We start from the raw sequence: 26,229 nt of genomic DNA, 5'->3' as shown, positions 1-26,229 counted from the left end.
GGATGTTTACACATGTATATATAATTCCTGAATCGCATTGAAATAATGTAGCATTTTAACAGTTTTGTTTTGCAGTTTCGGGAGCTGCAGCAGCTATTGAATCTAGTTCCTATCGTTATAGTATAAGCATCATTTAGGAGTATTTAGGCAGGGCACTCTAAACATGTAAAAGTTGGCATCTTAGCATTCTGCAGAGCATAGAGTGGCTGCTCAGGGATTTGTGCTGTGATTGTGGGATTCAGCCGTCAGACAGTCTTTAGAAAACAATTTCTGGGCTTCTGAAGCCATTTTAAATTGGGATTGGTTGTATAGGTATGCTGCTTCAATTTCAAAGGATTATGCTTTGCATAGCACAAATCAGTGACATTTTGCATTTGACTAAAATGTGAAACGTAGAATGCAGTAACTTCCTCCTGCTCTGTTGATTTGTAGGTTTGCAAATTTTGCTTCTCTCAATTTAAGGTAGATGCTGAGAGTATTTCAGTAGACATTGTTATTTTTGGCTTCAAATTGCACTGTTGATTACCTGACTGAGCGCAATAGCAGTAAACTTTTTTTAAAAATGCAGCTACTCACCTTTTCATTTATCTTAACATAATTCTCCGAATTAGTTCTGGGAAAAATGTTCAATCCTGCATTTATCATTGAAACAATTAGAGTTGAAGCAGTCATCCACTTTCCTCTTAAGTGAGAGAGATTATCTTCCACGGGAACAGGACACAATTGGCACAAGTCCTATGGGTTTAAAGAAAACACTAAAGTGAAGCAGTCACTAGGCACAATCATTTAGGCAATTTCAGCATGTGCAAATCCAGGGTTTTTTGATGTGATGTTTGCGAAACAGGTGAGTCAGAATCAAGCACTGATTCCAAAACAATGAATACATTTCCCTTCTCCTTTCATTTTCAGTTTCTAATTCCAATCAGCAGGTCCAGCTGTATCTACACAGTCAATCAGTTTAGGTGGATGAGTCTTCACTTCTAACAACTTTAAGTTCTAGTGAACAGCTTTTAAGTAAGGGCAGAGCTGGTAAAAGCCGGGAAAGCTAGAAAGTGATCTGTCTTAGGATGGGTGAGATTAAATGGTGCAACTGATAAGGTACAAAGAAATGATGATGGGGCAAGCGTTAGAAATAAAGATTGTCAAAGGAGGTGCAAATAGCTGCAGCAGAATCCCAGTGTAGGGAAACATGGAGAATCCAACAAAAAGAATCATCCCCCTAATTTAAGAATGTGAACTCCAGCTTGGGCAACTGCTGCAGTGAGGAAGCAATAGGGATTCCCACCTCATGTACCAGTCTGCACCTACTCAGTTCCCAGTGGCATCCATCATCCATCCATTTGTGGCATCTCCTGCCCAAGAGAAAGTAGGAGAGCTGGTGGATTGCATGTGCTATTTCAAATCTGGCAACTCCTTTTGTACCTCATTACATAACCTACTTACTTCCACCAGTTGGATCATGTTCATAAGATCATACAGCACCAAAACAGGCCGTTCAGCCTATTGTGTGAATGTTTTTTTAATTGCATCTGTCACCAGTGAAATTGTTCTGTTGACAATAACACAAGTCCATAGGAAAGCAAATGGGGTTGAATAATCTAAAGAATGTTTCCTGATTGCCACTTTAACTCTGACGATCAATGGAAAACTCGTTCATCTATGTAATTATGAAATGAAGTTACGATGGCTGATTGGATGAAACTGAGACAATTCTCAGTCTATACAGTCAAGCTCATCATATTGTGCTGATGGTAAGTTCGCAAAAGCATGATCTTGTGCCATTAATGGTGGCACTTCAATTGTACTGTTAGCTCTTATGATGCAGCAGTAATGATTCCTACTGCTGGGCCAGGAGGCTGGACTCGAGTCCCACCTGTTCCAGAGGTGTATAGTAACAACTCTGAACTGGTTAATTAGAAAATATCTATACTATAAAAGTTCCCACCAAAGAAAAGTACATTTTAAATTTTGAAGACAGACTTCTGATCCAATATAGGCTGTTCAAATTTAATACATCTTGATAACTATATTCAAACATTGAATGTAATTTTTTAAACTCATCTGCGGTTCGGAAGTAGCAATCAACACACAGGCAAAATACAGCAGATACTATAATTATAAGCTGCAACCCAGATTCTGTACAGGCTCTCTGCCTTCAATGTTACATTGAAGAAGGAAAATTTTAAAAAAGCAGAGAGCAGTCAGTGAACAGTGCTCCTCACTTATGCAAAAACAGAATTGAAATGGTAGCCTTATGTTGTCTTGATACAAATCGCATTAATGAACTTCCTTTCTCTTTCATCATTGGCTACTTGCATAATGCTGGCATCTTTTCATCCTTTTTTTGTTTTAAGTGGCTGAATGCAGTTTGGAGATGGGTTAATATGCTGAAAATGTGTTGCTGGAAAAGTGCAGCAGGTCAGGCAGCATCCAAGGAACCGGAGAATCGATGTTTCGGGCATAAGCCCTTCTTCAGGAAATGTCAGGCTTATGCCCCAAACGTCGATTCTCCTGCACCTTGGATGCTGCCTGACCTGCTGCGCTTTTCCAGCAACACATTTTCAGCTCTGATCTCCAGCATCTGCAGCCCTCACTTTCTCCTCGATGGGTTAATATGCCCAATTCAAAGAAGGTAAAACGATACAGGCTGAACTTTTCCACTTACAGTATAAGTAGGATGCTACTCCTATTTAGTTGGAATTTCCCACCGGCTCTCTGTTCCAGAATCTCCCCGAGGAGTCTGTGCTCCACAACCTGAGCTGCCTCATGGATATGACCTCTTGTCCTTTCACCCTGCATGAAGGAGTTTTCTCTACAGGCTGCTGATGCACACCATCCACTTCGACACCTTCATTTACCTTTATGTTCTGTTTTACTAGCAGGCAGAACGGTCCCCACACTTCTGGAGAGCTCGCAACACTTTCCATCAGAGATGTGAGCTGGAGGCTGCTACATTTAGTCATCCTGCACAATCATAACTAGGGTGGTTCATGTATTCCTGGCCCAAATGTTTATTTTGCAGTGCTGAAGGACCATGGATCATGTAGTTATTGATTGTGGACTTTTTGCTACCTTTCAACGCCATGCTTCTGATCTTTGGATAGCTAGTGCAGAGGGGTAGGGGTGACTCAGAGGAGCCTGTGATGGATTTGCGCCTGGACTGAATGTTAATGCACGTTGACCATTAACAGAGCCAGAGAGTGGCTGTGGAGGAGTGTCAAGTGTGTGTCCCTTTTTCTGCACCTACTTTCACACCTGACTACCCTTGGAGAGGGAACATGAGGCGTCCACCAACACACACTGCTTTTAGAGAAAGGTGGACTTGGCGGGGAATACAGTGTCTTATCTCCCCTTCCAACACTGCTCTGATTTTGTCCTATTCCCCCCTCTCTCTCCTTGCCCAGCTCTCCTTAAGATTTGGTTGTCTGGATTGCCCTTGGCAGGCATTGTACATAATTTGATTAATTGGGGACAGGCAATTTGTTGGTGGAGATAATGATGAAAAGTAGCATAGGTGACTTGATTGGGGGGAGGGAAGCCATTTGGTTGTGTGTGATAACAACTCTAGATAAGAAAAAATAGTTACAAATGGGATGGTGAATGAGTTCCATAGTGCCATTTTCTCATGCAATCTTCTGCTTTTCATGTCATTAATAATGTAACCACGCTTTTGTGCATATTCTCAGGGAATCACATATGAGGGTAGAGAGGTGAAAATATTTGCCACTGTCACCTTCCTGCTTCCACATCTCTGCAGCTTTATTTAAAGCCAAACCACTTCAGCTACTCCAAGCCAGGAACTACGACTCAAACCATAGTCCTCAGTCTGAAAATGCCACAGAAAATGCAAGCTAGTTCCCTGCTTCCAGGACTGGAAGCTGGAGATGGGCTGCTGAGGAGGAGGGTAGTTTTTTTTTCCCAGCTGATTGCCAAAGGAGGCCAAAGCATTATATCTAGTCAACTGCAACTGAAATTGCTGTACAATAACCTGTCCACACCCTGTCTGACTGCTACATAGTTATTCAGTGCTCCACATTGACAATTTGTGACAGCCTTTCCTTCCACATGGTAAACCACAGAGGCTGGTAGTCTGTAACTAACTGAGTGCTGAAGTCAGTGTATCTTAAGAGAGCATTGTGAAGCAGGGCATAGGTTGACACTAAAGTGCATGAAGTAAATTAAGCACTGAAGTGTGAGTGCTAAGCAGTCTGAGAACCTTATGATGTACTTTGTTTGAACCTAGGACACAGCAGACATATCCTGGAGCTGAGATGACGTGACTTCCAACAACCACCACTAGCTTCCAATGTGCAAGATCTAACACAAACCAGCAGAGAGTTTTCCCCCAATGCTACTGATTCTAGTTTTGCTAAAGACCCATCTTACTCAGGTAAATACAGTCTTGATCTCAAGGGCAGTCACCTTCCCCTCACTTCTGGAAATCAGCTCTTTTGCTCATGCTTACAACAACGCTGCAATGAGGTCAGGAACGGAGTGGCCTTGATGGAACCCAAACCAAGCATCAGTCAACAAGTTATTGCTAAGCCAGTGCTGCTTCATGGCATTGTTGGTAACATTTTCACAGAAGACCATAGGTGGTAACTGGATGGGTTTGATTTGACCTGCTCTTTGTACACATGACATACCCAAACAATTTTCCACTTCGGTGGGTAGATGCGAATGTTATAACTGTACTAGAACAGTTTGGCCAAGGCCAAATATTATGGCCAGAATATTGTCAGAAAACAAAACCTTTGCTGAATCCTGTGCCTTCAGCTATTTCAAATTTGACTGAAGACCTGTGATATTGGGGACCTCTGAAAGAAGCTGAGATGGATCATCTACTCCTCAATTTTGACTGAAATCAGCTGCAAGTATATTCAGAGGCAATGTTCAGGAATTCCAATGCAAATCCTATCCAACTGTAATCACTACACTCACCTCTGTTGGGTCCATCCTGCTGTTAGGACATGATGTGGTGATGTTTGTATCTACGTACAGAAAACAACATTCCACAAACTCGACCATATTTTCAGGATAAAGTGTACTATCACAATTTTCTGATATAACATCATATTTCTGTAACAGCCCTTTTTACAATGACTTTTAATAATACAAACTTAATTGGAAAAATTTGCATTGCATTAAACAGTAAGACAAAAATATTTTAGTGATGGAAAAGTTTCAAAAACATTAATAGATAAAGGTCAAACGGTTCTAGAGATGGGTTTCATTTTATATATAATGACTTATAAAGCATTGAATGGTAATATTAATGGGATCAACTTACAGACTCTTACATGTGAAAGCGTGCTATTTATTTTTGATTTATTTGTATTAAAAACTCCCCCTGTAATCTGTGCATGTTCAAGAACTGAAACTATTCTATATCGTGTCAAAACTCAACCTCCGCCTCACTGATAACCCCACTATTATGAAAAAGGAAAATTCAAGCACTATTCCCAAAACACTACTGTCAGATTGACATTGTGTGGGTCGGTGATTTTAAGACACTAAGAAAGTGCTTAATCTACTTGTATATTAATTCCTTTAAGTCTTGCATGCTAATGTACTTATTTCAACGTAGTTCTTATGATTTTTCAGTCATATTCCTACCATTAGTAATCCTGCTGTGATCATTTTATTATGATATTTTGTTGATTCCTACAGTATTACTTTACGTCAACAATGTGCTGGAACTATACAAATCAAAAGTGGAATGCTGTTGGAAATAGACTTTGTTCTTACCACACTTGGACTAATCAGTACTGGTCTCTGTATTACAATAAGGATATAAAGGCACTGAAGGAGCAAAATATATTTACAAGGAAAATAATAAATATCAGATCTAAAAACAAAAAAGTAGAATATCTTGAAGTTCTTTTCTCTAAGAAAGGACTGCCTGGTAGAGGTCTTTAAAATTGTGTAGGGTTAGACATAGCACAAGTACAGAAGAGAACAAATTAGCAGTCATACAAATAAGAGGGGTATTAATAAACCCAATAAAAATTAAGGAGACACTTCTTTACCTGAAGAATGGTTAGGAAATGGAACTTGTAGCCACATAAAACAGTGAGAGGAGAGGAAAGCATATATGAATTTAGGATCAAGCTGGATAAGCAATCTGTACGTAAATCATGTTTAGTTTTTATTCTTTTGGAGCCTATGAATGCTCTTCCTGGGCCTATATAAAAATGAAAATGTCACTTGATCTTTTCAGATCATTTCCCCAATCCACTGCAGGATCTGATTGTTTATAAGTTTAGTGGAGTAACCAATGGATTTTACTACATCACAGTACTGGTGAGTTGCCACAAGGCTACTGGTTTGGCTCTGTAGCATGCAGCTGAGAACAAACGTCGACACCCCCCCCCCCGCCCACCCCGTGACTCAACCTTCACAATAGTCAAAATGAGTGGTGACATCAGTGTACACCAACCACTTGCTATCCTGATGGGATGCCAACAGAGATCTACTGCATTCACAATCCCAACTTGATAAATATCCATGTTCCTCTGCCAAAGGTTTACAAACCCCAGGTTCTCCAACCGTCTGATATGATATCTGTTGATGCTACAAAACTGAAGGATGGACAAATCCCAAAATTGCTCTCGCTGTAAAATGCAACCAACCAGTCTGCTAACAATATTAACCTACTGGTGTATTCCATTAATATTTGTACCTGTGCAAGTATTACAAGATAAAATATAAACCAAAGTAATATAACGCTACCAGAGTGATTTGTGATAAGCTTTTTCTAACTCAGACATTAACTGTGCTGAGTAACAGAGCTCATGACTGAAGCTGTTAGAAGGTCAGCTGGAGTAAGGCTTTTAAATCATTTACTCTAATGATGAATTGTCCAACCTGATGTGTTCTTAATGACAATCAGGCAACTCTTATAGTTTTTTTCTTGCAGCAATTAGCACAGTTTACCAAATAAATTGAATGCAATATCACAACTTCTGAACTTTGAGGTTGCTGATTTTGTTTTGAAAAATCACTTACTAAATTACAGTATAATCAGAAAATGTACCTTCATTCGAATTTCTACTTTGGTAAAGGCAGCATGGACAGTTAAAATAGCTTCATTTTCTGCCACAGGTTTAAGTATCCAAGATTGGAAAGGCATATTGACATAATATCTCTGGATCAGAGTGAAAATGTTGAATGTGTCCATCTTAAAGGACAGTATCTGTTCCTCTGGCTCAAATGTGATGCTGTGAATGCCATCTGTCTTCCATTGATTACCTATAATGAAAAATAAATATATTAGTCTGGGTTTTAACCATCTTGTTAAGGTGAAGTCACACCATCAGGGCTGAAAACTAGAGCCGACCCCTCTATGGTTGAAGGTGGGTGTCAGATGGTATATTGCTGGCAACAGCCAATTAAACGACTACCATTCAATCAGGTACAGTGGTTATATCCCATCTGCCACCCAATCACTATAGTGAGAGCTCAGGAGTGCCACCACTAACAGTGGCCATTACTGAAACTGCACCTTCAGGGAAAGGACTCAAGTCAGGGCAGTTGGGTTGGGAGACACTGAGGAAAAGCCCTCAGAAACCAGTGGAAGTGATGATGTGATCCCATAAAATGGACTGAGGAGAGCCAGGAGGAGGCACGAAAAAGGCTTGGCAGATAGGATTAGGGAGAACCCAAAGGCATTTTACTCATACATGAGGAATAAGAGAATGATCAGGGAGAAGGTAGGGCCGATCAGGGATAGCGTAGGGAACTTGTGCATGGAGCCTGAGAGACAGGGGAAGCCCTAAATGAGTATTTTGCTTCAGTTTTCTCTAAGGAAAGGGACCTTGTTGTGAATGAGAACTTTGAGGTGCTGGGATACAGGCTTGACCAGATCAAGATTGATGAAGTTGATGTGCTGAAAATTTTGGAAAACATTAAGATTGATAAGTCCCCAGGGCCAGACCAGATTTATCCCAGGCTGCTCTGAGAAGCAAGAAAGGAGGTTGCTAAGCCACTGGCGAAGATCTTTGCCTCCTCACTCTCCACAAGAGTCATACTGGAGGATTGGAAGGAGACTAATGTTGTTCCTCCTTTCAAGAAGGGGAATAGGGAAATCTCTGGTAATTACAGACCAGTCAGTCTTACATCTGTGGTCAGCAAAGTTTTGGAAAGAATTCTGAGGGTTAGGATCTATGACTATTTGGCAAAGTATAGCATGATTAAAGGCAGTCAGTATGGTTTGTGAGGGGCAGGTCATGCCTCACAAATCTTATTGAGTCCTTCGAGGAGGTGACAAGACAGGTCGACAAAGGTTGATCAGTGGATGTGGTGGATATGGACTTCAGCAAGGTATTTGAAAAGGTTCCCCACAGTAGGGTCATTCATAAAGTCAGGAAGTATGGGATACAGGGAGAATTGGCTATCTGGACTCAGAATTGACTGGCTGACAGAAGGCAGAGGGTGGTTGTAGATGGTAAGTATTCTGCCTGGAAGTCAGTGTTGAGTGGGGTCCCGTAGGGCTCTGTTCTTGGGCCTCTGCTCTTTGTAGTTTTTATAAATTACGTGGATGAGGAGGTTGAGGGGTGGCTTAGGAAATGTGTAGATGACACAAAGATTGACGATGTCGTCAATAGTATCGAGGGCTGTTGCAGGCTGCAGCACGACATAGACACGATGCAGAGCTGGGCTGAGAAATTGCCGATGACGTTCAACCTGGATCAATGCGAAGTGATGCATTTTGGAAGGTTGAACACGAATGCTGAATATAGGATTAAAGACAGGATTCTTGATAGTGTGGAGGAACAGAGGGATCTGGGTGTGCAAGTACATAGGTCCCTCAAAGTTGCCACCCAAGTGGATAGAGTTGTTAAGAAAGCATGTGGTATTTTGGCTTTCATTAACAGGGGGATCGAGTTTAAGATCCGCAAAGTTTTGCTACAGCTCTACAAGTCTCTGGTGAGATCACACTTGGAATATTGTGTCCAGTTCTGGTCGCCCTTTGCAAAGAAGGTTTACTAGGATGCTACCTGGATTGGAGGGCTTGCCGTATGAAGAAAGGTTGAAATAGCTCGGACTTTTCTCTCTGGAGAGGAGGAGGAAGAGAGGAGACCTGATCGAGGTATACAAGATAATGAGAGGAATAGGTAGAGTCAATAGCCAGAGACTTTTCCCCAGGGCAGGATTGACTGGTACAAGGGGTCATAGTTTTAAGATATTAAGGGAAAGGTATAGAGGAGATGTCAGAGGTAGGTTCTTTACGCAGAAAGTTGTGAATGCATGGAATGCATTGCCAGTGGTGGTGGTGGTGGAAGCAGAGTCATTAGGGACATTTAAACGACTTCTGGACAGGCACATGGAGAGCAGTGAGTTGAGGGGTGCACAGGTTAAGTTATTATATTTTACATTAGGATTAAACCTCTGCACAACATTGTGGGCCAAAGGGCTTGTTCTGTGCTGTATTTTTCTATGTTCTATAAAGAAAGGACCTCCACCAATGGAGCTTACAGAGAAGCATGCAGAGATTACCTAACTTCACATAGCATGGCAGACCCTTAAATGACCACAAGGTGGATGGCAATACTATCCCAATTCTGGTCATTGGCACTATGTTGGTGGGAAGATCTTGTACTCCCCACCTGATGGCTTCCTATGCCCTAGTGCCAACCTTCCCATCTCCCAGTCCGGTTCTAAGAGGCTATGAATATTCACCCATTGTGTTCACATGGAAGAGTGGCAAAGGAATCTTTGGCTGTGGGTTGCACCAGGGTGGCAAGCAGGTACTTTGTGAGACAGGGATTGATTCTGGGTGAAAGTTTGAGGATGGACAGGTGGTTGCTGTGTGGCTTAATAAAGAATTGAAGTAATTAAGAAAGAATTTTAATGCTGATATACTGCATCCCACCCCACCCCACCCCACCCACAAACAACAGAAAAACCTTATTGAAATGTTTTCCAGAAAATATTTTTAAGTCTGTGAGGGGTCAATTCTATGAGTACATCGCTTCACTCCAATGATAAAACTGTATGGTGCAGATCAGGCATTAGTCCTGACCACAGCAAAACCAATAGAGATTCTCTTCTTCAAGAAGGCCCATTTCAATTCACTCTGAGGTGAGGTTGGATTATGACCCTAGATTTTACATTGCGTGTTGCATGGTCTGAATTTTTTTATTACTGAGTAATTTTTCAATTGTGCACTGAGTGAGTTTGATACCTGTTTGGTCCCATCGAGCAGGCTTAGGCTGTTCAAAGAACAGTGCTTTTGAAGGGAGTTTGAGTGTGATTCCTGCGGGTGGTGCATTACGGCTTTCACCTTCCTTTTCATCTGGGGTGGGACTGTCTTCCTTGTTTGACTCTGGTGGATAGGGAGCTGACATCAATCCTGTATCCTTCAGCTAAAATTGACATAATATGTTTATTCATCAGTAATCATGTATATACTATTTGTGGAGTGCTTGTTAAAGTTATGAAATGTTTAAGTACCAGAAGTCAATGTACTTGAAGTTGCTTTATTATTTGTATCTTCTATAGAAATGTAACCAGAGGGTTGAAGTTTCCATGTGTTTTCTGCTCACATATTAGTGCAATCTGGTCAAAATCAATATTAAAGATCAAGAAATTTGAAACGTAAGTGAATTATGTCCATAACCATTCAAGTTTTTGTAATCTTTGTTTAATGTAGTTCAAAGAATATTTCGGACTAAACAATCAATTTTCTAAAAAGTGACCACACTGTCAGATCAGTGTAGTGACCTTGCAATAATTGTACCCATCCAGAGAGTATGGAGACTGATTAATCACGATACACCTTGAATTTCAGACACACAAGCACGTGTGGCTCAACATTAACCTAGCATTGATCAGCTGTAGCTGTAGCTGCAGTGACCAAGTCAATCGAAACTTTGCTCAAGTCTGTTTCTGAAACTAAAGCTACTAGCACTTCAGATTACCAAAAATTTAGTTTGAATAACCTTAAGTTCAATAAACAGATCTATCCTTGGTATGATCTATGTTCCAACACTAGCCAACTCAAGACATTCAGCTTTATTTCCACAGCTTCTTGGTTAAAGTTTGTGAGCTGGAATGGCTCAGATGAAGCAAAGGTCTGGGGACTGCATAAAATAATAGTTTTACGGAATGCTTTAAAAACACATGGTCATATGAGGTATCATTTTTATCAATAATATACAAACTTTAATAGTTTTTATGGTAAATGTTACTATGTTTCTTTATTACTGTTTTTGTTGACAACCAGGGTTTGATTAATTTTCAAGTGTTAAAATGGGGCTGAATTGAAAAATAGTCCAAGTCAGTAGTTCTCAAACTGTGTTCAAGTTTCTGAATTGAATGCTTGATGTAAATAAAGTATCTGTTGACAGAGAGAGACAAACAGACAGACACATGGAATATCTCACCAAAAGATGTGAAGGGAACTTCAAAAAAACTGCAAAGGAGGCAGAGGAAGATCAAAACCAACTGGAATGTGACATCTTGTGACTACAACGATAATGAGATGGTGATAAACTGCTCAGCAGCAAGACGCCCCCTGCGAATTATATCCGAACCTACAGACAGACACGTTTTGTATTTGTCCTTCTATATCTTTCAGAGGATAGAGCTTAAAATGTCACTTTCAACTCTACTTGAGAGTTATTAGAACTGAACCTATTTGTGTATGCGAGCAAGCTAAGGTACTCATCTGTTTTAGCCTAGGTTTGAGTATTAGCACACAGTAAAGGTCACAGTCAAAATCCTTTAGTTATAGGTATCCATGTTATAGGTAAAGAGATCCTCTCAAGTGCTAGGAATCAGCATGTTAGTTATCCGGACAAAAGAGAATAGGGTAACAAAAGGACTCTCTCTCATCCTGACTTCTGGACTTCAGTCATAGTTTAACAAAATCAAATAACAAGGAACTCAACCAACCTGCAAAACCAAGAATCTTAAAACGACCAATGCTAACCTTAAGATAACCTCCACATTATTGACCACGTTTAACATCCACTCTGATACAAATCAGTCTCTGAATTGTTTGTAATTTTTTTAAGCCACTATCTTTTGAAGCCCAGTTGTAATTTCTAGTCCATGTGTGTTGCATTACTTCCCACGTGCAATAATAATTAGTAATGAACTCATTCTCTTTTAACTTAGGAAAGCCTTGTTAAATTGACTCCTTTTAAAACAGTGTCAAGAGCAAAGGTTTTCATGAGGGAAGGGATCCTTTAAAAATAAACCTCATTGGAACCAACTGAAAGGTGGATGAGAAAAGAACGGGAACCAGTTCATCCCTCCTCATCTGGGCATTTTAATGACTTGGTGCATCTGTCTAGAACCACAACACATTGGGGAATGTCTCCTGGGATCTTACCACTTACTGTATCTCTTGAAATAAAAGCATTGTTTAAACAACATTCAGATACTGTAGTATAAAATAGACGTTTACCTGGACGATTCTCCACCCTTTAACAAACTTGGGCTGAGGTGGCAACTTCAGTATGTCAAAATAATAAACTCCTCCCAGTGGTGTGTACTGATTAAAGTCAACAATACTCATATCGATGGTCTCATATGATACCTTTTCTAGATGGACAAAAAGTATGAAATCAAGTTGCAATAAACAATAGAATTCCTTTATTAGACATTATAAAAGTAATACATCAAAGACTTAGTTTTGTCCCTGCTCAGCAAAGTGACTTTCTGATTGTTGGTTCAAATTTTGCAAATATGATCTAAATGTAAATAATTATTATAACATTTCTCCTTGGGATGTGGATGATTGTTAGCAATTCCTCAATTATTGCATTTTTATAATTACCATAATAACTCTGATTTAATGGGGTATTTCAAAGCACATTAAGAGTTCGCAACATAATGTAGGACTGGGGTCATGTGTCGATTCTATGTGGAGAGGAGATACTATCCCTTCCCTAAAGTCATCAGTAAGCCAACGGTAGTGCTGTGACGATCTTCTTTTTCCCCATTTTGTCAGTCCAGAATAACCAAACTAATCAAATTCAATTTACAATTTGCGATTTGAACTGATGCCCCCTGGGTAGCACTACCCTGTTGGGTGAATTAACTCTCCATGAAGACATAACAACATCAGCCTGCCACATACTGAGCCCATTAGCGAAAATAAACAAAAGGGTCGAAATGCAAACTGAAATTGCTGAAGGAACTCAGCAAGAGAGAAATTGAGTTAATGTTTTGATGCCAGAGACAACGTTTTGAATAGAGATTTTTAAAAGAGTTCTAAATGCATTGCTTAATCCCAGGGAAGTGTTAAATGTTTGAAAATAAGCATTTTCAAAAAATGAACTACTTAATTCAGCAAAACTACAATCACTCCAATCCTGATCATTCCCTTTGTTACACAACCCTTCTTAGACCCCTCAAGTTCAGATGGCAACAGTTGGCTGTAGACAGCACGCAACTGTTTAGCTACCTTCATCAGTTCCAGCTAGACTCCATAAAGTACACCAAGATTTCATTCTCCTCAGCTCAAACTATCCACAACCCAAGGATCATCCATCACCATACAGCTCTATAAATCTCAGCAGCAACCCTAAACTGCAGCTGATGGTATGCCTCCAGAAAAATTACCAGGGATGAAAAGAGGCTGCCTGATGCCATCCTCTGAGATTTCTCCTACTCCTAAATGCTCCTATTCCTTGATCCAGAAAGACCTAGATGATTCCATCATAAATACAGAGCTGCCAAATCTCTTGCTATCCTGCCATGACTCTCCATCTCCCTACTTTCACATAAGATCCTACTCAAGGCACACCTTTGATGTTGACCTTGAAATTCCATTCAGGTTGACAACAACATGCTTTTATATTTTTCTTTTCAAATTAAAGATGCCAAGTGAATTAGTAAAACAAATTGTTACCCTTGTTGGATGAGGTGTATTGCTCAAATCTGATATCAGTTGCTGAATCTGGTGTGCCACCAGAATCTGGAGACACAACTTTTTTTTGCACACAAATGATGATGTTTAACTCAAATAAGTAGTTGAACATCCTGAGTAATGTGTTGGTACCTCAAAGGGCCGTCCTTTATTGGCCCCTTCCATCCTCCTCAACCCTACTCCCTTTCCCTGTCACTACACTTATTTAAAACCTATTTCATCTCTTTACCCATAGAAACAAACCATCCAGAAATCAATAAAATGGTGCCATTGTAGTTACAGATGGCTATCTGTTCACATTTTCAAAGGTTCAGCAGATGGATAGTCAATCACACTAGGCACCTGTTCAGATACTTTAAAGGCTCAACAGATGTCTGACCTTAAATCAATATAAAAATATCAAAGCACAGAGTCCAGATGATACGCTAATACATAATTCTCAATACTATTGAGAAGAGAACTTTACCCACTTTAGTAAGTGCTCAATGCATCTGAGCATAATGATGGCTATTTGCCTTTAGGGACAGAGATGTACAGCATCTAATTATAACATATAAAGTTGAAAACACTTTCAAAAGGTCCACGATTCCATAACAGGGCTCCCCCGTCATGGTTCAGAAGCTGACCAACTTCATAGAATCCTTATAGTGTGGATAGAGGCCATTCAGCCCATCAAGTCTACGCCAACCCTCTGAAGAACATGCCACCCAGAACAACTCCCCCAACCCCACATTTATCATAGCTAATTCACCATCTTACACATCTTTGGAATCTGGGAGGAAATTGGAGCATGAAGAGGGGACCCACGCAGACACAGGGAGAACATGCAAACTCCACACAGGCAATCACCTGAGGCTGTGAACTGAACCCGGATCCCTGGCACTGTGAGACAGCAATGTTAACCAGTGTGTCACTGTCGCACCTGAGAATGTACAGTGCAAAACTAGCCCTGTCAGCTTAATTGTTCAATGCCAGTGTTTGACCTCCACTTGGCCCACCTCGCAACTTAGGTCATCTCTCCCCCTCAGCATTATCTTCTACCACTTTGTCCCGCACCTCAAAGGGCTAAAAGTGGCTAAGAAATGTCCTTGGACAATGGCTTAAGGAGGATACTGTGAGAGGCAAAGGAGGAAGTAGCTGGTGCCTTAACAGATATCTTTGCATTCTCTTTGGCCTCAGGTGAGGTTTCAGAGAACTGGAGAATGGCCAATGTTGTTCCTTTGTTTAACAAGGAAAACAGATAATCCAGATAATTACAGGCCAGTGAGCCTCACATCAGTAATGGGAAGCTGTGGGAGAAGATACTGAGATTCAGGATTTATTCATATTTGGAAGGTCATACCTCACCAACTTGATTCAGTTTTTATGAGAAGGTGACAAGAATGATTGATGAGAGAAGGGCAGTGGATGTTGTCTACATGGGACTTTAGTAAGGCATTTGACAAGATACCTCATGGCAGACTGGTACAAAAGGTACAGACTCATGGGATCCAGTGGGAGCCGGTTAGATGGATACAACACTGGCTTAGTCACAAGACAGAGTGTCATAGTGGAAGGGTACTTTTTGGAATGGAGATCAGTAACTAGTGGTTACTGGGACCTTTGTTGTTTGTAATATATATAAATGATCTGGAGAAAAATGTAGGTGGTCTGATTGTGGATTAAGTTTGCAGATGACACCAAAATTGGCAGATTTGCAGATAGTGAGGAGCATTGTCATATAGATATAGATGCAGATTTAAGCAGAGAAATAGCAAATGGAGTTTAATCCAGACAAATGTGAGGTGATGCATTTTGGAAGATCAAATTCAGGTGTAAATTATACAGCTGAGTGGCAGACAACACTAAATTGAGTGGTAGTGTGTGCCGTGAGAAGGATGCTAAGAGACTGCAGGATGACTTGGAAAGACTGACTGAGTGGGCACATACTTCGCAAATGCAATATAATGTGGATAAATGTGAGGCAACAACAGAAAGGCAGATTATCATCCGATTGGTGGCAGTTTAGGAAAAGATGAGGTGCAACGAGACTTGGGTGTCAGGGTGGAACAGTCACTGAAGGTTGACATACAGGTGTAGCAGACAGTGAGGAAAGCTAATGGCATGCTGGCCTGCATAGTGAGAGGATTTGAGTATCGGAGTAAGGATATCTTGCTGCAGTTATATAGGGCCTTGGTGAGTATTGTGTGCAGTTTTGGTCTCCTAGTCTGAGGAAGGACATTCTTGCTATTGAGGGAGTTCAGCAAAGGTTCACCAGACTGCTTCCCCAGATGGTAGGACTGACACATGAAGAAAGACTGGATCGACTGGGCTTGGATTCACTGGAATTTAGAAGAATAAGGTGGAGGTCTCATAGAAACATTTCAAATCCCGCTAGATGCGAGAAGAATGTTTCCAATGTTGGGCAACTCCAGAACTAGGAGTCAAAGAATAAGGGGTAAGCCATTCAGGATTGAGATGAGGAAGAATTTCTTCACTCAGAGAGTTGTGAACCTTTGGAATTCTCTCCCATAGGAAACTGTTGGGGCCAGTTCATTAGATATATTCAAGAGGGAGCTGGTTGTGGCCCTTGTTGCTAAAGGGATCAAGAGGTATGGGGAGAGGGTGGGAATGGGATACTGAGATTGCATAATTAGCCATGATCATGTTAAATGGTGGTGCATGCTCGAAGGGCCGAATGGCCTACTTCTACTTTCTATGTTTCTATGTAATCCTTAGCAACATGGACATATAGAGGGATCTAAGCATACAGATCCATAGATCCCTGAGAGATCCCTAAGGTGGTCAAGAAGAAATACAGCACACTTGCCTTCATTGGCTGGGGCACTGAGTATAAAAGTTGACAATTTATGTTACAGCTACAGAATAGTTTAGTTAGGCCAAACTTGGAATATTGTGTGCAGTTCTGGTCGCCACACTCTCAGAATGGATGCTTTGGACAGCATGCAGAAAAAGTTTTGGAAGGTTTTAGTTATGAGGAGAGGTTGGATATATTTGGAATGTTTTCATTGGAAAGATGGTGGCTGAGGGGCAAGCTGACAGAGGTCTACAAAATTATGAGAGACATAGATAGGACATGATTCAGAGATGCCGGTGTTGGACTGGGGTGTACAAAGTTAAAAATCACACAACACCAGGTTATAGTCCAACAGGTTTAATTGGAAGCACACTAGATAGGACAGGCAGTCAGAGGCCTTTTCCCAGGATGGGAAGGTCAACTACAAGGGGGCACAGGTTCAAGGTGAGGAAGTGGAGGTTTAGGGGAGAAGTGCGGGGAAAATCTTTCAAAAAGAGGGTGCTGGGTGCCTGGCACATACTGCCAGTGCTGGTGGTGGAAGTAGGCATATTAGCAACGTTTAAGGTGCATCTTGATGGACACACGAATAGGAGACGAACAGAGGGATAGAAACCATGTATGGGCAATAAATAGCTAGTCTAAATAAGGGCTAGGAATCAACACAGAGTTAGTGAGCCAAAGGGCCTGTTTCTGGGCTGTACTGTATTGTATTGACTCGATCACTTTACTTATCCAGTTTCCATTGAAGCACATCTGCACTATTCACCTCAACGACTCCATGTGTTGGTGAGTTCTACATTCCCATCACTCTTGGAGTAAAGAGGTTTCTCTGCAGTTCTGTAGCGGGTTGGATTTTGTCAGGACTATCATATATTTACAACCCCTTGTTCAGGTTTATAGAAAGAGAAGTCTTTAATTGTGTTTCATTTTTTTTAATTTTAATCATTCAAATTCTTTAAAAGTTTGCAATGGTTAAATGTAAACAACCTCTTGTTTTAAAAGAGTCTTTTCTAATTATCTGTTAATTTAGTAATTTTTTTTTACTTTTTCTTGACATTTCCATTTTAATGAAGCTTGTTAATTCAGCTTCTTTAAGGCAAAAAGGCAACTTTAAATTAATTACATCAAAACATTGTCACATTAAAATAGGTATGGCCTTAATTTGACTCAAAAACAGATTGTGAAGATGAATTAAATTCTTTTACTTGAAAGTTACCACGAACATGGCAACCACTGAATGATATGCGGAAGCTTCATGGTTCGGCTAGAAATAGAATAACCCAGAGGTTATGAGTTCAAATCCCACCATGACTTGCATTGTTCTTTTGAGTTTAGAATGGTTTAAGACGATTAAAGGATTTGTTCTGTTAGTGCAGCCCAGAGTAAGCTGGTAGGACTTTAAACTTAGAGCTAGGCCCTTCCAAGCTAACGTCTTCACAAAAAGGTAGCAGAAATTTGGAACTCTCTCCCCACTGAAACTACGAAAGATAGTTTCAATAAAGACTGATGAAATGGAGACTGATCAGTTTTAGATCAGGGTAAGAGAACGTAAATGGATAATTAGAGTTAGGATACAGATCAACCTAACTGAATGGTGGAACTGGCACAATAGGTTCATCTGCTCCTCAGGGTGGAGTCTTGCAATTCAGTAAATTTGTGGGCTAGCAATGGAAAGAATAAGTGACACTGTCAATGCACTAGCAATCCAACCAGCTAATATTCTGGGGACTTGAGTTTGAATCTCACCATGGCCAATGAGGAAATATACAATCAATAAATATCTTGAATAAAGGATTAAACTAATAGAACATAAAATAACAGCACAGCTCTGGAACAGGCCTTTCAGCCCACCATGTCTGTACTGACCATGCTAACCGATCTAAATTAATCCCATCTAATGACACATGGTCCATATTCCTCTATTGTGTCTCTGACCTGCTGAGGTTTCTAGTACTTTCTATTTATATTTCAGATTTCCTACATCCAGGATATTTCGCTTTTTGTATCCTTGGTACTCTGTTGAATACTACATAACCGGTTTTATTATCTGATGCAGTTAGATTTCAAAAGGTATCTCTGTAAGTATATTTTTCTATCATTTATACTATATATATTAAATATATTGTTTATTTGCAAATATTTCCTACTGCTGGCATAACATTTGGTCACAATTATCAGTCAACTTTACCCACTGTAACTTGGCATGACACTTGTCATTCAGTTGTATAAGTCAATTGTTGGACATTACCTTCTCGTCTCACCACTAAATTTGATTCCACCTTGTATAATCAAACAGTTAATTCATTGTACAGTTGCCAAATTGAATAGCATAATATGAAATGCCTTACATAGGTAACACTTTTTGCTATTCACAAACTTCAGAACTTTGTGCCACCATTTCTCATTGTAAATGACTATATTAATATTTCCCATTCAATTTTATTATGTAAATTGTTCTGCAGTTGCCATGGCTGTAGTGACCATTAGGTGGCTTCACGCAACAAGTTTTGTTCTCTCCCAATTCCATAACCATCCAGTTTATCAAAACAAAAAGCAGGTTTTTCAATTGACAGCATCAGATGTGAATTAACTCTGGCATGAAGACAGTAAATCAGAGACTGTAGTCTCTCTCTCTCTCTTTCTCTCTCTCTCTCTTTCTCTCTCTCTCTCTCTGTCTTATTTTGGCTTCAGGTTGCTATCAGTCAGTCCTTGTCCCCTGTTCTGCTTCCATCGTTTTTAGTCCTGTTGCTTGCTTCTTTTTTAAACGTCTGTCATCCTGCTTTTTTCTCTATCTTCATTTTGTTTTGAAGTGACCGAAAGTGGTCATGAAGAAAGGGGAAAGGAGCTACTGAGGACTACAAGCTGTGTTTTCTGATGGAGGTTGCAAGTGGAGAATAATGAATGAAGGGAATAATCTAACCTCATCAAGGGGTTTCACTCCCTTATTAGGAATATAAAGTAATTATTTAAATAAATCTAATTATATTAAATTTACACAGTTATTTTTAAAAATATATCTGAATTTCTTGACTGATAACCAAGATAACTAACTAAGGGTTACGATGGTGACGACTAATGGTAACGATTCTCCACTGCACATTCGCCACTGATGATTAGCCACTGCTAGCTCTCCACCAGCGTTTCTCCACCGGGGTCGTTTGACCTCTGGAGACTATTCACCACCGGAAATATATACATGTACTGATTGTTTTCCCTCCCTCCTGTTCTTTCATACTTCTCAGTCCCCTTTATTTATACAACTGCATACTACATATTGATAAAAAAAGAGGTAAAATAAATATCATTTTATTGGTTTATATATAAAAATGAGTTACAAACTTTAACCAGAAAAAGGAAATATATTTTAAAAATATTTATTATGGCAGTAAAATCTCACATTAATATTAAACAATGAAATTTCAGTTCATTTGATAGTTATGCGCTATTCCTCTAAGATATTCCAATCTCTTTCACCGTATTCAAGAACAACGCAACGTAAACACTACCTTAACCAATATAACAACAATTTTATAGAGTTTAGATATGCTTGTTCTCTAACATTTTAAACGTTGTTAAATTTTTAAAAATCTATTAACAAAAATAAATCGTTATTAAAACAAGTAAACGCTACCACCAATATTCAAAATATACGACTTATTTGCGGTGGCGAATTGCCTTCAGTGGCCAATGGGCTGTGGCTAAGCGTCCTCAGTGGACAAAGGGCAGTGGCTAATCGTTCGCGGTGAATCTGCTGTGGCAAATGGTCCACCCCGGAGGCAGTGGCATGGCAGTAATTTCTACTAGGCGGAAGTGAGTACTGCAGATACTGGAGATTAGAGTCAAGATTAGAGTGGTGCTGGAAAAGCACAGCAGGCTAGGCAGCTTCCGAGGAGCAGGAAAATCAACGCTTCAGGCAAAAGCCCTTCATCAGGAGGTTCTAGTAATTTCTACTAGCCTAGTAACATAATCCCCGGACTAATGGAACACATAGGTTCAACTTCCACCATGATAGTGAAATTTGATAAGGAGATTAGAGTCAAGATTAGAGTGGTGCTGGAAAAGCACAGCAGGCTAGGCAGCTTCCGAGGAGCAGGAAAATCAACGCTTCAGGCAAAAGCCCTTCATCAGGAGGCTCTAGTAATTTCTACTAGCCTAGTAACATAATCCCCGGACTAATGGAACACATAGGTTCAACTTCTACCATGATAGTGAAATTTGATAAAAATATCAAAATTGGAATAATAAGCAAGCCTAAGGATGGACACTGTTAATTGTTATTAAAAGAAAATGGTCACTAATGTCCTTTAGGGAACAAAATAGATCATCCTTACTTGATCTGGCCTAAAATGCTCCAGAACCACAGCAATATGGTTAATGCTTAACCTTTTCTGGGCAATTAAGGATAGGGCAATAAAAGTTGGTTTAACCAGCAACATTCACATCCTATTAAAAAAAGAAAGGTGTATATAAACATTCAAACTTTGCTGTTAAGTGTTTAAACTCACACCTAACAACTAATATTTTCATCCCTGCTTCATTTCTATGTCATCATGTACACAAATGAACTACAGATGTTTGTCATTGTGTTCTGGAATCATAGTAAAATCACAAATTCTAGCAAGAATTGCTATGTGGGGAGTTGTCAATGTTTTCACCTGGGCTTCACAGAGTTTCCTTACAACTTTTGTGGCTACACCTTCAGTTCATATACAAAACTACTCTTTGATTTTCCAGTGGGCAGAGCTTATTATCAGACTTTGCATTTTATCCTTTCATGTGATATAGGTGAATCTGGCTAGGCCTGCAATTATTGGCCATCTCTGATTACCCTTGAGAAGGTGGTGGTGAACTGCCTTCCTGAACCACTGCAGTTCATTTGGTGTGAGGCCATTTACAGTGCTGTTTCGAAGCAAGTTCCAGGATGAAGGACTGACAATATGATTCCAAGTCAGGATGCTGTGTGCCTTACAGAGGAGCTTTCAAGTGGTGGTATTCCCATGTATCTGCTGCCCTTGTCCTCCTAGGTTAGAGAGATCATGGATATGGAATGTGCTGTCCAAGAAGCCCTGATGAATTTCTGCAATGCACCCAGTGGATGGTATGCACTGCTGCCATTGCGTATTACTCAGAGCAGAGTTCCTTGCTCCTGACAGGTTTTTATAGTTACAGTATTTATATAGCTGGTCCAGTTTAGTGATGACCCCAAGAATATTATTAATAGGAATTCAGTGATAGTAATATTGAGTGTCAAGGGATAATGGTTAGATTCTGTCTTGATGGAGTCGGTCAATGTTTGGTACTTGTGTGGCCATTTAATACCTAAGCATGGATGTTTTCTAGGTCTTGCTGCATATGGACACAGATGGCTTCATTATGTGTGGCATCATATATAGCATTTAAGTCTGTTCAATTATTGGCAAATATCCCCAAGTCTAACCTTATGATGGAGGTAAGGTCACTGATGAAGCAGCTAAGAATGGTTGAATTTAGGACAATATCATGAGGAACTTTTCTTCCTTACTTTTTCATCAATATTGTTGATCATTCAGGATATTCTGGCCTTGGATATCCCACATTTTTTCTCATGGGTATGTCCCCAGTTGCACACTAGTCATCTCCTTTTTGAAAGTCTTCCATTTTTCATCCAGTCTTTTATCCATTAAAATTTGTTTCCAATTAACTTGCTCTGTTTAACTTTTAAACACCTTTGGGGAGGCAATGGCCTAGTAGTATTATTGTGGACTATTAATCTAGAGACCGAGGTTTGAATCAAATCATGGGAAATGGTGGAATTTGAATTTAATAAATATTTGGAATTAAGAGTCTAATGATGACCATGAATCCATTGTAAACTGTCGGAAAAATGCATTTAATGTCCTTTAGGGAAGGAAGTTGCCATCCTTCCCTGGTCTGGCCTGCATGTGACTTCAGACCCACAGCAGTGAAGTTGACTCTTAACTGCCATCTAGGCGATTAGGGATGGGCAATAAATGCTGGCCTAGCCAACAAAGCCCATGAATAAATTTAAAAGATATGCACTTTTCCACTCTGGTATCTTAATCCTTGACTGATATTTATCCTTTTTCAACTTAATATTAAACCTAATTATATTATGATTGCTATTTCCCAAATGCTCTCCTCCTCTAAAATTTTCCACTTGGCCTGCCTCATTTCCTACAAGCAGATCCAGCACAGTTTCCTCTTGGGTATGACTGGAAATGTACAGTTCCAGAAAGTTCTCCAGCATGCATTACAGGAATTTCTCCTGTTCTGCGTTCTACAATCTACCTTTTATTTCCAGTCTATCCTGGGGTAATTGAAATCACCAATCACAACCCTACTTATGTCGCATGTTTTTATAACCTTCCCTCAAATGCTCTCTTTGACTTCCTCCCCACTATTTGGAGGTCTATAAAAAATACCAACAAGGCCACTGCTCCCATCCTGTTTCTCACCTCCAATCATATAGATTCTCTTTCAGGAACTGCATCTCATTCAAGGGCTATGACATTATCTTTGACCAAGTCTGCTGCACCTCCTCCCTTTTCACCCATCCCAACTTCATACTCAAGAGTTTATAACCCAGGGCTTCAGCCACAGTTCTGCCAATGATACTATGTAATATCTCCCTACAGCAATTTTTGTTTCCAGTTCCCTAATTTTGTTCTCTATATTCCATGCATTTACACACTCGCAACTTAACACTGCCCTTATTTCTTTCTTGCCCAATGGAAGATGAGTGTTTCTTTTTCACTGTCAACATTCTAACCTTCCCTCATTTCCTTTTCCATGCTCCCCATCCTCTTTCTTTTGCCCATACTGGTACTTCCAAAAGTAGGTCCATTGATCAACTCACCCACCCCAACATGAACTGATTGTTCAACCTCCTTTTCCAGAAGTTCTTTGACACTAGACCCTTTGAGATTCCCTTCTCAGTTGTGATGAGTGAGCCAACCTTTCTTAGAATTCTCCTCAGTCACTTCTCACTACTATCCTCTGTTCCAGTTGTTCAGCATTTGGACTGTTGATCTAGTTTTGAGTTGTTGCACTGTTCCAAGTCAGGCCCATTAGCATGGCGGCAGTACCACATAACATACCAAAGGGTGTCCTCAATGTGAAGATTACACTTCATCTCCGCAAGACTGGGCAGTGGTTTCTCCTACTGATACTTCCTAAGACAGAAACCTCCAAGACAGATAGATTGGGTGAGGTCAAGTAGGTCTTACCCTTTTGTCGGTTCTCTTATTACTTGCTGTAGACTCAATCTAGCAGCAATGCCCTGTGGCACTTGACGAGCTTAATCAATATTGGTGCATTCTTGCTGATGGACATTGAAGCTCCTTGTGCCCTTGTCACACTTAGTGTTTCCTCCAAGTGTGTTCAACATTGAACAGCATTGATTCATCAGCCAAGACAGAGTACAGAGGAACCTTGATTATTCGGCATTCAATTATCCGAATTTCGGATTATTCGGCAAGATTGCAAGGTCCCAATGCTTGGCTAAACAGTGTATCCGGCATTTGATTATCCAAATTTCGATTATCTGAAAATAATACTCCCTGCCCGTGTCATTCGGATAATCGAGGTTCCTCTGTAGTAGATAGTAATCAGCATGAGGTTTCCTTGCATATGTTGATCTGATGCCTTAAGATTGCATGGAGTCCAGAGCCTATGATGACAACTCCAACGGCAATGTTTTTATCGCACATTGGGTAGGTCCCACCTAGAACACGGCATTATTATTGTGTATTTATAGGCATCACACTCACAGAAGGAGGTCAGGTCTTGGAGAAGCTACAGAGGAGATTTACTATCATGACCAGGAAGGTCAGAAACTAGAGGACACAGATTTAAAGTAATTAACAGAAGGATGAGAAGAAATTGTTTTGATTCTGAGCCATAATGATCTGGAATGTTCTACATGGAAGTGCAATGGAAGGAGATTCAGTAGTAACTTCCAAAGAAGATTTAAATACTTATTTGAAAAATAGAAACTTTTAGGGCTGTGGGGAGAGTGTAACTAATAGGGCTTTCAAAGAGCTGGAACAAACACAAACTGAATAGCCTCCTATGCTCTATGATTCTAATTAATCTTCCTTTGATGAATTAGAAATGTAAGAGCAGATTTTCAACTTCAGTGCCTCATAAACACATATTAGATATTTATAATATCGCTAATAATATTATTAATAAGCTCCAAAGTCTTAATGTTCTAAGAAGCCAGGACAGCCAGAATGGATTGACTAACCTTCAGTGTGAATTCCATTATTTATAAAATTTGAAGTAAAACTATAAAGCCTGCAAAGGAATGAATTATAATGTTTGTTGAAAAATGGATTGGCAGTTGGATGATCTGCAATACAGATCTGATCAGATAAATCTGGCTGGTCTTCCAGATTTTACCCCATGTAAACCTGAGGTAATCCAAAACTCTACTGCCCATTTTCTTAATTCACATCTAATTCCAAATCCCTATCAACTTTCTATTCTCATTAGCACCCAGTCAAGTAAAACCTTAATTTTAAAGCTCCAATCCTTGTTTTCGAGGCCTTCCCCCTCCCTAACTCTGCAATCTTCTCAAACTCCACAACTCTCCAAGATACGTTCAACTCGAAAGGGTTGATTTAGTTTAAGAGGATGTTGCTGGGACTGGAAAGTTTGAGCTACAAGGGGAGGCTAGGTAAACTGTGACATTTTTTCCTGGAATGTCAGAGGCTGAGGGTGATCTTACAAAGGTTTATAAAATTATGAGGGGCATAGATAAAGTGAATAGCCAAGATCTTTTTCCAAGGGTAGAGGAGTCCAAAGCTAGATGGCAAAGGTGAGCAGGGCAAGATTTAAAAGGGACCTGAGGGGCAATTTTTTCACAAGGGTAGTGCATGTATGGATTGAGCTGCCAGAAAAAGTGGTGGAGGCGGGTACAATTACAATATTTAAAAGACATTTAGACAGGTACATGAATAGAAAAGGTTTAGAGGAATAGGGGTCAAATACAGGCAAATGGGGCTAGTTCCATTTAAGTTACTAGTCGGCATGGACGAGTTAGGTAGAAGGGTCTGTCTCTGTGCTGTATGACTCTATCTAATTTTGCTCTTTCCAAATTGCCCCAATTTTAATCACAGCATAACTGATGGCTGTGCCTTCTGTTGCCTGGGGTCTTAAGGTACAGAAATGTCTCCCTACACTTTTCTACATTCCTATATCATTTCTCTCCTTCAAGGCATTCTTTATAACTACCCCAACCTACCTATCTTAACTAACCTTAATATCTCTTTGTGGTTTTGTACCATATTTTGTTTATAATGCTCTGTGATGTGTCTTGTCACATTTAGAACATAGAACATAGAAGAATACAGCGCAGTACAGGCCCTTCGGCCCTCGATGTTGCGCCGATCCAAGCCCACCTAACCTACACTAGCCCACTATCCTCCATATGCCTATCCAATGCCCGCTTAAATGCCCATAATGAGGGAGAGTCCACCACTGCTACTGGCAGGGCATTCCATGAACTCACGACTCACTGAGTAAAGAACCTACCCCTAACATCTCT

The 26,229-nt window shown here is 40.1% G+C and overlaps 1 protein-coding gene across 4 annotated transcripts in view; it reads right to left on the bottom strand.

Moving 5' to 3' along the window:
* Positions 1-26,229, bottom strand: part of dnai7 (dynein axonemal intermediate chain 7) — a 78,979-nt gene that overhangs the window by 8,750 nt on the left and 44,000 nt on the right. For all 4 annotated transcript variants that reach the window (XM_043713376.1, XM_043713373.1, XM_043713378.1 and 1 more), the window contains 4 exons: positions 12,416-12,552; positions 10,187-10,367; positions 7,037-7,251; positions 577-735 (listed from right to left, as the gene is read on the bottom strand). In XM_043713376.1, coding sequence (XP_043569311.1) covers positions 577-735; positions 7,037-7,251; positions 10,187-10,367; positions 12,416-12,552 — 692 coding nt within the window. The remainder of the gene's footprint in view (positions 1-576; positions 736-7,036; positions 7,252-10,186; positions 10,368-12,415; positions 12,553-26,229) is intronic.

Source organism: Chiloscyllium plagiosum, chromosome 23, assembly GCF_004010195.1.
Source record: "Chiloscyllium plagiosum isolate BGI_BamShark_2017 chromosome 23, ASM401019v2, whole genome shotgun sequence".
Classification (NCBI taxonomy): domain Eukaryota; kingdom Metazoa; phylum Chordata; class Chondrichthyes; order Orectolobiformes; family Hemiscylliidae; genus Chiloscyllium; species Chiloscyllium plagiosum.
The sequence above is the reverse complement of the archived record's forward strand: the minus strand, read 5'-3'. Positions and strand labels throughout refer to the sequence as shown.